The sequence below is a fragment of the Stegodyphus dumicola genome, chromosome 5, assembly GCF_044657685.1.
Source record: "Stegodyphus dumicola isolate Sdum_Otavi_A_Nest chromosome 5, ASM4465768v1".
NCBI classification, from domain to species: domain Eukaryota; kingdom Metazoa; phylum Arthropoda; class Arachnida; order Araneae; family Eresidae; genus Stegodyphus; species Stegodyphus dumicola.
This window is the reverse complement of record NC_140772.1, coordinates 57,470,938-57,483,181: the sequence shown is the minus strand read 5'-3', so window position 1 is coordinate 57,483,181 and position 12,244 is coordinate 57,470,938. Positions and strand designations below refer to the sequence as shown.

General features: G+C 31.6%; 1 protein-coding gene across 1 annotated transcript in view; it reads left to right on the top strand.

Moving 5' to 3' along the window:
• LOC118192607 (uncharacterized) overlaps positions 1–4,351 on the top strand; it is a 212,924-nt gene extending 208,573 nt beyond the window's left edge. Inside the window, exon 3 of the mRNA XM_035363625.2 lies at positions 2,750–4,351. Coding sequence (XP_035219516.1) covers positions 2,750–3,948 — 1,199 coding nt within the window. The 3' untranslated portion in view covers positions 3,949–4,351. The remainder of the gene's footprint in view (positions 1–2,749) is intronic.
• Positions 4,352–12,244: the final 7,893 nt, after the last annotated feature.

Genomic DNA, 12,244 nt, shown 5'->3' with positions numbered 1-12,244 from the left:
TATAGATAAGTTTACAGCTGCCTAAACATCTACAGACAATAAAAACTGAGAATCAGCATCCGACAGTACAAAAAGTCATCTAGCTACCATGTTAGCTTTTGGAATTGTTTCGGTTTTCACCAGAGTTTGGCTGACAATTTGACTTGAATTGATGGCTGACCACCATCCCGCCTGCTTCGGAGTTCCGAAGATATTTCTGAGACCACAGAATGTAACGAAGCTTCGAAGATATTCGATGTCTAAAAAAGAGAATGTTTCAGATGGCATTACCAATGGTGGGGTACCTCTTCTAATCTCTCATGACAGTCCGTCAAATGACCTATATAAGAGAACCTTTCTCCACGCTATTGCAGTCGTAGCAAATGACCGAAGATTGGTTATTATCTGTCAAATGCATTTGCCTTCTCCGCCTAATGAAACTATAGCTCAAATAATGTTGAATGACTTAGTGGAGCAGCTGCTAACCCTTTTATTTTGTTTGAGGATTCAAACGTCCACACTCTTATGCAACACAGTAAAGATTTCAACTCCCGTGGTGGGCAAATACAGGTACTAATCGGAGATCACTGCCTTTCTCTCCTTAATAATCGAGAACAAACATATTTCCACCAACACATAAGGCATCACAGCATTGTTTTTGCCATATGCTGTATGTGTCAATTTTTAATGACTTAGTTTTAATATTTTTCAGAATTTTGTATGCTGTCTCATTTATATATAATTTGAACATTATAGATTGCGCTTGCATTTGTATTATTCGTTCCATACATTTTAAATGGATATTTTAGATATAAATTACACATATAAGATGTACCATAATATTAACACTGAAAACTCTACTGTTCATTTGTTAATTTTTATAAAATGTAATTGCTCGAGTAAGTTGCATTAATAATTCTATCACAGCAAATGAATAAAAACTCGAATTTGAAATTTCAACTAAAATATTGATACAATACAGTCCTAGCAGGAGTATCTATTTCTTCTGTCATTTTTGTGTATGCATTAAAATGCTAATTTTCAAATACTTAGTTAAAGATATAAAAAATGCCCAACCAGGAACTATTGTCAAAAATTCCATTCTAAGAGCATTCAATCTTATAAATCTTTATAAATAAGTTCAGGAAAATGATAAACGTAGTTTTTGCGAAATTTGTAACTTAAATAATTGTTTTACTGAAGTGTATGATTTTATTTTATATTTTCAATTTCTGTTCCCCAAATCTCAAAGTTTACAAACATGTATTAGTAATTTTTGTGTCATTTTGTTTTCTTAGTGCATTTAGTATATACAATTCTATTTAAATTTTGACTTTATATTTGGAAATCGTAACAGTTTAGTGTCCTAGAAGTAGCATCTTTTATCCTTAATCCATTTTAACAAAAGTAAAACTATATATCATTTCTACATTTCTTTCTATATTATCAGTAGTATCCCCTTTTGATACAGTTATTCTAGCAGATATCTAGAACGGATAGGATAAGATAGGATAGCGAATAGTTGACTAGGCATTTATCGATATTTACTATAAATCTAAAAGTTTCTTCAAGAATGTTTTTCAATGAAACCGTTGCAAGATAATACGTAAAATAATTTTTAAAAGTCATACTTTCTCCTTTTTAACATTCCAATGGCTTGAAACCTGAAGGCTTCAAAATGCATAGATTAAATATGTTTAATTGCTTGTTATGTAATCAGCCTCTTTAGCAGAATTTTTCTGAATTGTTTGAACCTCATCTGTGATGTTGCGCTCCCTTAAATATGTCATTCTTTCACCTTAGTAAGCCCGATACTACACGAATGTTTAGTCTTTTATTTATTTACAAAGCAAGCGCCATCACGTGAGACCACTTCTCTTTCTATCTGGCAGAACATAAGATCATTCGCCTACCTTCAGATTTAATCCACCTGTAGCTGTGTAACAAAATTAGTGTTTTGAAAACGAAAACACGTTACTTAAATCGTTATTTTATTTGCAATCTTCTGTCTAAACATTTCGTTTTAAAATGCGCATTCAATATACATATCGAACTGATAATTTTTATAAACATTTGCAATGTTATGGTACTGAAAAAATATGCTTCTAAAGCCATATCTCTGCTACAAAAAGAATTGATTCAGTTTAGTGTTTTTTTTCTCTTATCCTTGTTTATCTTGAAACAAATTTTCCAATAAATCTTTTTGATACATTTTAATCCTTACTTAAACCGTGCGGGCAATAAAGCATGGACGTTCATGTTTTACTCAAAACCCTTTAAACAGTATGTAATTTTAAAGATTTAAATGTCACTTATTAGTTATTTCAAAATTTATCTCATCTCATTTTGCTCATCTGAGTCAGTCATAAGAAGCAACTCTCCTGGCAGAGGGGCTTCCGACCTAAGGCTAATCATAAGAAGCAGTCTGATAAGAAAATACAAAATGTCTGATGATTACGAATTCGAAACGGTTAACCATTATTTTCGAATTCTTAATATTATTCGATGGTTAAAAAAAATAAATAAATAAAAATAAATAAATAAATTTCGCTTATATTGCTGGTATATTTTGCGATTTTAGCAGAAAATCTGAGGTAAATGTAGACTATTTAAGAAATTTTAGTTTACAGCATCATTAATTTTCATTACTAAAATCTGCTTGTGATGTACCGTAATACTAATTACTTAAATATTTAATTCTCTTCCAAATGTTTTTTATTTCCTTAGCCACAAATACAAAAATACTTGAAGTTTTTTCTTTCTGTTTTAGGTGGTGGCGGTGGTGGTGACAAGTCGGACTCCATACCTATATTAGCTTCAGGGAAACGTCAACATAATATCATGAGGTTCGGAAAGCGACCAGCAGGTGGGCATAATTTAATCCACTTTGGAAAGAGGGAAGATACATCTAAAACGCCTCAGCATAGTTTCCTTTATTTTGGTAAAAGGGATGAAGATCAAACTGCTATTCCAGATATCATCCAGTATCTCCAGAGAAGTCGTGACAATTCTTATAAAAGAGGACATACCATCATGAGGTTTGGAAAGAGAGATCACAACATGATGAGATTTGGAAAGAGAGAAGACGGTGAGGATGTTTATGATAGTTATTACCCTGACAATTTACCAGAAGAAGACAAGAGAGAAGGACATTCTATGATGTACTTTGGAAAGCGGGATGGTCACTCTATGTTGTATTTCGGCAAGAGAGGCCCAGGTCATGCCATTTTGTCCTTTGGCAAAAGGGACGACGGGAAAAGAGCTCATAGTATGATTCATTTTGGAAAGCGTGAAGATGAAGGCGATGAGAGTGATTTACCGCAAGAGGACAAAAGAGCACATTCCATGATTCACTTCGGGAAACGAGAATTCGACAATGATAACGAAGAGAAACGTGATTCTCATTCGATGATTCATTTCGGGAAGAGGATCTGGGAGAATGATGATAATGTTCCGTACTACTGGAATCCCGAATCTTCTGAAAAAAGGAATCATAACCTGCTGAGATTTGGTAAGAAGACGGAAGGATCTCGCAAGGGATCTCATGCCATGATCCATTTCGGAAAACGAGATGACGATAGCGAAGTTAAGAGAGCACATGCCATGATCCATTTTGGCAAGAGATCAGTTGACGAACATTTGGAAGCTAGCACCGAAAGGAATCAGCTGCAGGCTGATGCTAATTATTCCGCGAAAAATCTGAGTAGAATGAAGAGAGATTTATCTGATGGGCATTCTCCTCTTGTCACATTTGTCCATTACGATCCGGCTGCCGAACCTGATGCAGAAATTTTTCCTCATGACGATGACCTCCAAAATTCCGCTTCACCCTCTTTTTACCATCCAGAAGGGTTGGACGGAACTCTAGAATACCCAGATTACGAGCAAAATATTATGGCACCATATGATGAGTACAAACAACTTGGAAAGAAAGATGGATCCAAAAATGTTTTCTTGCGTTTTGGTTAAAATAATTTTTGCTTAAATTATTTATTTCTTTTATGTGTAATTTTAAGCAGTTTTTCAAACTGCGTGGATGCTACCGAATCGTTTTGCTGTAATTTTAAAGAAGTACTGGGCATGAAAAAGAGCTTTGAATATCATATCCTCTTGTGTACATACTAAACCGATTTAAATCATACCAAAAATTAAAAAGAACAACCAAATGGATTTATTTTTAAGAATTCATGTTTTGAAATTGTAATTTGCTTAGGATTCTTATTCCTGGAATGATAATCAAGTGATTTACTTTGGAAGATTTCGTTTCAAAATAAGTCTTTATGAATGATGTATGTATTATGTGTAATATGACTGGTGAACTCTGAATATGTAAGTAAAATAATAAATGTTAATAAATTAATCTGTTTTTGTCTATTATTGTCTTATCTGTTCCTAGTTCAAGATTTAAACAAATGGCTAGGAAAAAAGGGCGAAATAAAATGCATAAAAATAAAATGGAAGCTATAACTAGAAACAAGAGAAGCACATGTATATTCGGTAAAAACATGCAGTAATTAAACAAACATTAAGTTAAATTTACGAAAAGAAGAGTAGGCTGACTAAAGTGAGTGACAGCTTTTTTTTTATTAATTAAGTTCATAAAGTAGAAATATGTTACTAAAATTATCACATATATTTTTCCTAACTGAAACAATTAAATAATTTTCAGTTACAGGATATTTATTAAATTTAATGCAGCAAATATTTAAGTTTAAATGCATTTTAATTTTATTATTGAAAGCTTAATGTTCGATAATTTATAATAAAGCAGGGAGATACAACAGTTATCCTATATATTATTCATACAAAAATTTTGAAATCCTAGCATTTACTCATACATATAATGATTTCGATAAATCTTAACCAATAATTTGACAGGAAATTCAAAAGAAGTTTTGATACAAAAAAAAATTAAGGAAAGTTTGTGCAACTTTTCTGTTAAGAAACTATTTTATTGAAAGATTCTCTCGGTGAACTATAGTGTTGAATCTAAGATTTCAGATAAAAAGTTAAGTAGAGTAAACATTTTTTATGTTTAAACACTTGTCACACTAGTGGGTGATTAAACGGAGTTTGGAAAGAAACTGCTGCAATTGATCTGAAAGAAACCATTTATTTCCTGTTCAGTATCTTTTTCTAAGATTTTCTCCTTCAAACGTTTAGTAGCATGAAACTTAAATAAATGTATAAGAAGTAATCAAATTTGTATGTAAAAAATAAATATACTTCTTATCAATATTTCCGGAATCTAAACTATAGGATTAAGTAAATAAGACATTAATTAATAACCTTTAATACCAAATTTCCTTCAATATATCAGTATACATAAAAGAATTTCGTTGTCACATAATCTGTTGTGCAGATTACTAAATAATAACTTTTTAAAACTATTTTATTATATACTTTAAGCCAAATTCAAAATAAATACTTATATCTTAAGTTCAGGTAAGAAATAAAATCATCAGATTTTCTGGCTAAGCTCCCACAGTTTTATGCTACTTAAATATATTCTCTACACAAAGAGAAGGATTTAAGCTGTTATGGAGAAATTATTATCATCCATGTAGTATTTAAAATTATATCATGAAATTTAAAATGTACTTTCTTCTTTCCTCAAACAATGCTAGGATAAAGAAAGAATTATTTGTAACATATTCAAGTACTCGAAGAAAACAAAATATTCAGGAAGTAGGAGACAATAGAAAGAAAGTTCCAAGCTAAAAGTTTTAATTTTTCTCATTAGATCATTTATACCGAAAGGTATAGAAAACAGTTTTGCCGTAGGTTAATTTTACTTTAATACTTTAAAATTTAAGTTATAGCTTACATCGCATTACATACATTTTTTCTTACACTCTTTGTAACAATTTGCAACAAAGTGCACATTTACTTATCCGCACTTTGCAATGTGGAAATAATAACTTTAGTGAGCTAAATTGTATATTTTTTAAACGAAACTTCTTAGCATTCCGTAAATATTTAATTAAAGTAGATTGAATATTTGCTTACAAAAGATTGATACAAATTTTGTCTTCAAATTTATTGCATTTTGTAATTTATTAGTTGATAGATTATTCTTCTGCACATTTTTAAAGTAAATCTGAGTAATAATGGCTATTCATTACCATTCTGTATACCGTATAATTACACTTCATCCAGTCAGTATGGATAAATGTATCCGTAGTGAGATATTTAGCTCATTCAATAAATTATTTACGAAACTTTATGGAAAAAAATGACATGCTGACACCACAGGACTTCTTTGCACGGAATATTAAATTATACACAATTTTTGCTGCATTTCATGTTTAAATGAAATGCAGCAAAAATTGCAAAAATCAGATGAAATACGCGTATTTCATCTGATTTCATTAGAGATAGATTTTTCATTCAAATAACTCAGTTTTCACTTCACGGCAGGACAAAAATGCATAAAATCCTCAAAACATCTTCATTAAAAATTGAAAGATATAGAAAACCATAAAACACCAAATGCAGTTAAAACAATTTGAAAAATCAAGCAGTTCGGCCAGCAGGCAAGAAGACAGATTTTTCGGAGCACAAAACTAAAAGTTTCCTTTTGGTCCTACTCGGCAAAATGACGCTGAAGGTGCAGGAACTGACTTAATTTACTATTCTGCTAAGTTTCAAATTAAACAAATATGTCTGCTGTGGTAAAAACAATTAGACTTAGCCGCACTTAAACAACTTTTAAATTGTTAAAAATTCTGCAACTATTGCATGCAGATTAACTAAAGGCATAAAAACCTTAACCGAAAGATAAGAACATCATAATTCAATCATTTGTAAAGCAAAAAATGCACATTTTACAAGCATATAAAAATTTTAAAAAATTGAGCTCACCGAGCCGAGTAACAGAGTGGTTTATATATATATATATATATAATTTTGGTGTTGTCGATTGCAACTAAAAAGGGAGGTGCACAACTACATGTTATAGCAGTCCTATACACAAAATATCAAAGTTCTACTACTCGTTTTCGAGTTATGCGAAATATATACATATGTACGTATGTACATGCAGACCCCACGAAGTAAATCTCTTCTGAATTCATTTAAAATCCATTTTATCATTATCGTTTAGGAACAAATAGTCCTTTATTCTGTCCTTACGTACAGATGTTGCGCAAAAACATTGTTAAATTGCATTCGATAGCAGTGAAAATAGATATTTTCGTTGAAATATGATACCCAGAATTTTTAATGTTTACAATACTCCCTTTACTTCGTATAAGGAAATAAAAACGAAGAATGATTGAAACTCATCAAGGTCAATTGACTCTGCAGAAATGTAAGATTCGGAAACGTTTAATAATTGAATGTACTGAACTAAGTCTCTACATTTTTAAGCCTATTTAAGTATAAACCACTGTTGTTAGTGAAAATTTATCTATTACACTGGGTAATAAGAGCAGAGAAACTAAAATTCTCATTCTTTTCCTGGTTTGGGATTTAAAGAAAAGCGCGCTTTCATTACATTTGAAAACCCACCATGGATTAGTTGGAGCACCTTCATTTTGTTGCATTTTAAATAAGCTCCAACCTCTAGAATCTTTGATTCTTTTTGTGAGATTCTTTTATATTGAATTCTTTTACATTTTGCAGTTAAATTCTCGCCAGTCTAAAGCACATTAGAAGGGTCTTTAAAAATATCTGAGATTATTTTATGCTTGGAATATACTCTTCTCAAAAATATTAACATTTTAAAAAAGAATAGTATCATCCATAATTGAGAAAAAAAAATTTCCTGATTTTGTTACACTATGTGTAAGTATTTATTTTAAAACAAAAAAATATAATATCTGATATCGCTTTGATCGATGGAACAATGTTACTTTATTGGTTCGCAGAAACCAAAAAAAGTAGAATTTAGTGTAGCAAATCTTGCCTTTCAGTTTCCTTTTGCGAATTTATGCTTGTAGTATTATATTGTTTAGCTACTGAGAGAAAAGCGTTCTTTTTCCAATTTCCAATTATTTTTCTGTTTTAATTCTCAGCGTAAGTAATTTTAGGTTTTTATCTATTATCCACTGGCCTACAACAAATTATGTTAGCATATCAGAAAGATTAAAATTTGGCTGTTCTCGTAGTGAACAATGATCTGCTTAATTAAGACACAATAACACGCCGAATAAATACTAATTCAGAAGTCAAACAACAAAAATCAGCGTTATACCTACAAAATTTTCACAGGACTAGTTTCGATGGTTTTACCGAACCATCATCTTCAGCTGCAAAACCGCAAATGAACAAGATAGGAAATAATGATTAGATAGAATAAGAAAGCCTGAACAAGAATAAGCAAGTGGCGCCATCTGTTGGCGAAACCAGAACTAAAATATAATTTCTCTAAAAGCCGAAGGCAAATTTGGATTGGAATTAGGATCGTTAACTAGAACAGAAAGAATTTTATGAATGTGAAATGCCTCTAGAAAATCCAGTTCTCCAATGGAAGATGTTTTTTGAATAATTTTGGCAGCAGAAAAATTGAAAGTGTGATTTTCGGACCAGCAATGTTGAGCAACAGAAGACTTCTGTGTTTCCTTTTTTCTAACATATGCCTCATGTTCTTTGACGCGAAATTTTAAGGCTCTCTTAGTTTGGCCAATGTAAATTAAACCACACTGGCAAGGAATCCTATAAATACCCCAGGAATTCATATCCGGAATGGGGTCCTTGAGTATAGAAGTTGGAATTTTATTGATGGGAGAATAAACAACCCGAAAGTTAAATTTCTGCAAAATATGTGCAACTTTATAGCTAATTGATGGAAAGAAGGGAATGACAACAGAATTTTTATAATCTCCTAAAATAAGAGTGTGGCTTTTAGTGTGTTCAGATGAGAATTTTTTAACTGCTTGATTAATAATGTTGGGTGAAAAGCCCCTGTCAATAGCTATTGCTTTTAAATAATTTAGTTCTTCATCAAGGGCTAGTTTGGAGGAGCAAACTTGAAGAGCACGGAAAACATAGGAATAAAATGAAGCTAACTTTTGTTTAGTCGGATGACATGATTTAAAGTGTGGTGGAAGGCAAACCGATGAAGGTTTACGGTAAACTGTAGTACTGAAGTGGGATGTGTTACGTGTGACCAGAATGTCGACAAACGGAAGAGAATTGCAAGTCTCAAGTTCAAAAGTGAACTGAATAGCAGGATAAATAGAATTCATTGTTGAAAGAACTTTATTTAAATCATCTTTATTACCTTCAAACAGGGTAAAAGTATCGTCTACGTAGCGGAACCATGCCGGGAAGTTTAAACTTTCAAACAATTTTGATTCATAATAATGCATGTAGATATCAGCCAGGATGGGACTGAGGGGGCTTCCCATGGCTAATCCCTCAGTTTGCTTCTAATATTTATTTTGGAAAACAAAATGTGTTTGTTTCAAACAGAGTTGAGTGAGAGAAATTAGCTCATCAATTTCGATGCAAGAGAAATGAAATTCGCGAATTCTGGTTTCCAGACATCTTAATGCACCCTCCACTGGAACATTGGTGAATAATGATTTTACATCAAAGGAAACCATGAGTAAATTTCTAGGAGAAATGGTTTTAACCTTTTTTAGAAACTCTATTGAATTTTTTATGCTGTAAATGTTATTGTCTAAAAGGGAGGTGCACAACTACATGACTTCAGTACTACAGTTTACCGTAAACCTTCATCGGTTTGCCTTCCACCACACTTTAAATCATGTCATCCGATTAAACAAAAGTTAGCTTCATTTTATTCCTATGTTTTCCGTGCTCTTCAAGTTTGCTCCTCCAAACTAGCCCTTGATGAAGAACTAAATTATTTAAAAGCAATAGCTATTGACAGGGGCTTTTCACCCAACATTATTAATCAAGCAGTTAAAAAATTCTCATCTCAACACACTAAAAGCCACACTCTTATTTTAGGAGATTATAAAAATTCTGTTGTCATTCCCTTCTTTCCATCAATTAGCTATAAAGTTGCACATATTTTGCAGAAATTTAACTTTCGGGTTGTTTATTCTCCCATCAATAAAATTCCAACTTCTATACTCAAGGACCCCATTCCGGATATGAATTCCTGGGGTATTTATAGGATTCCTTGCCAGTGTGGTTTAATTTACATTGGCCAAACTAAGAGAGCCTTAAAATTTCGCGTCAAAGAACATGAGGCATATGTTAGAAAAAAGGAAACACAGAAGTCTTCTGTTGCTCAACATTGCTGGTCCGAAAATCACACTTTCAATTTTTCTGCTGCCAAAATTATTCAAAAAACATCTTCCATTGGAGAACTGGATTTTCTAGAGGCATTTCACATTCATAAAAATCTTTCTGTTCTAGTTAACGATCCTAATTCCAATCCAAATTTGCCTTCGGCTTTTAGAGAAATTATGTTTTAGTTCTCGTTTCGCCAACAGATGGCGCCACTTGCTTATTCTTGTTCAGGCTTTCTTATTCTATCTAATCATTATTTCCTATCTTGTTCATTTGCGGTTTTGCAGCTGAAGATGATGGTTCGGTAAAACCATCGAAACTAGTCCTGTGAAAATTTTGTAGGTATAACGCTGATTTTTGTTGTTTGACTTCTGAATTAATGATCTGCTTCTGATTCTAATTGTCCTAAAGTTGAAAGAACTGTGTAAAATGACTTCTCTGGACTAAAATTAAACATGTCATCTTATACTTTAAAAATAATATGCATTTCTAACTATTTTCACAATGAACCAAATCGTTCACTACTAGAGCATCTTGAACGATAATGATTCAGAAGTGGGCATGCCCTAAACATTAACAACACTGATGTTGTTTAAAATGTCTGGACAATTAACGTATTCCTGGGTAATGGCCAAAACCATTTGGTCCTTTAGCTCTCTAATTACCACGAACGTTTAATAAAATATATATTTTAGGCATTTTATGTAAAATAATTAGGAGTACATTTAAATACAGATGTGACATTTTTATATAAAATGGATTACCTTTTATAGAAAAATGGGAATTTTAAATAAAGGTTTATATCTCATGGGAAGCAGTAGGATAATCCAAAATGTTCTTTTCATTTGAACACTGTGAAACCAGCTGATTTAACAGGCTATTGAGATCATCCTTTTATTAGATAATAAATAAACTTGCCAACCAATCAACTATATATTTTCTATACAGTCAACTACTTAAGTATGAAGAGCTTCTTATCAATCAACTACTTTAAATAAATTTCTTTCAATCAACTAATATATCTTCTAAGTTTATTAACTTTGACTATTGGTGGCCCATTAAAGGTACATTCGCCTTATATAGGTTTTTTAAATGTAAAATGATTTACAACAGCTGTGTATTAAATACAATATTCACATTTTGTGTACAACATACAAATATGAATGCAGACCAATAATGTCAATAAGTGGTCCAAGCATAGCATACAGCCGGCAGCTAGGTAATCAAAATTTTTTATTATCGGCGGAATTTTCTATTTTGCATGTATTTTTTATGTTATAAAGCGAATGATCTTAATTTGTACAGAATTAAAATCATAAGAGTCCTGAAATAACCATTGTTTTAATGTTACAGAAAAATTTCTAAATATTTGCTAAATATAACAAATTTTGCGGCTCAAAAGCATGATTTAAATTAGCCCTCAAGTGCCTCCACTAAAATAGAATTTAAGTGTATAATACAATTACAACAGTCAGAACGGAAAGTATTCTTTGACGAAGTAGGAGAATTCTAAATATTTACATCTGTTAATATATAAATGAGTTTCTTCTACTTGCAATTACCAGCTGAAAGTTTAGAAACCTAAAAACAGCCTGTAGGCAAAAAATATATAACTGTTTCTAAAGATGCACAGCTTATTTGTACCCAATTCTGGAGAGGTTTCAATCTCAAGATTTGATTCGGATACCTAAATTGCCCTAAAATCGTCATTTCATTATATGATCTAATGTTCGTCATTTGATTGACACTTTTCTATATTATTTCTATTACTTCTGTTAACTTTAGGGTAAATATTTAATAATGATTTAGCCTTTTTACATGCAAAAACAAACACAAGACAAAACTATTCGTTTTCTAAGAACCGCAGTTTTCGCTCACGTAAGCCATCAAATCTGATCAAATTGTAAATTGTTTCTCAGTATTATTTACATAATTCATTGCAACAATTTAATTACAATTACATTAGTAGAATATGAAAAAGTGATAATAAAATAAATCTGAAAGATAAACTTGCCATTCTACCATTGCATTAAAAAAAACAGTTTCATTGACAAAG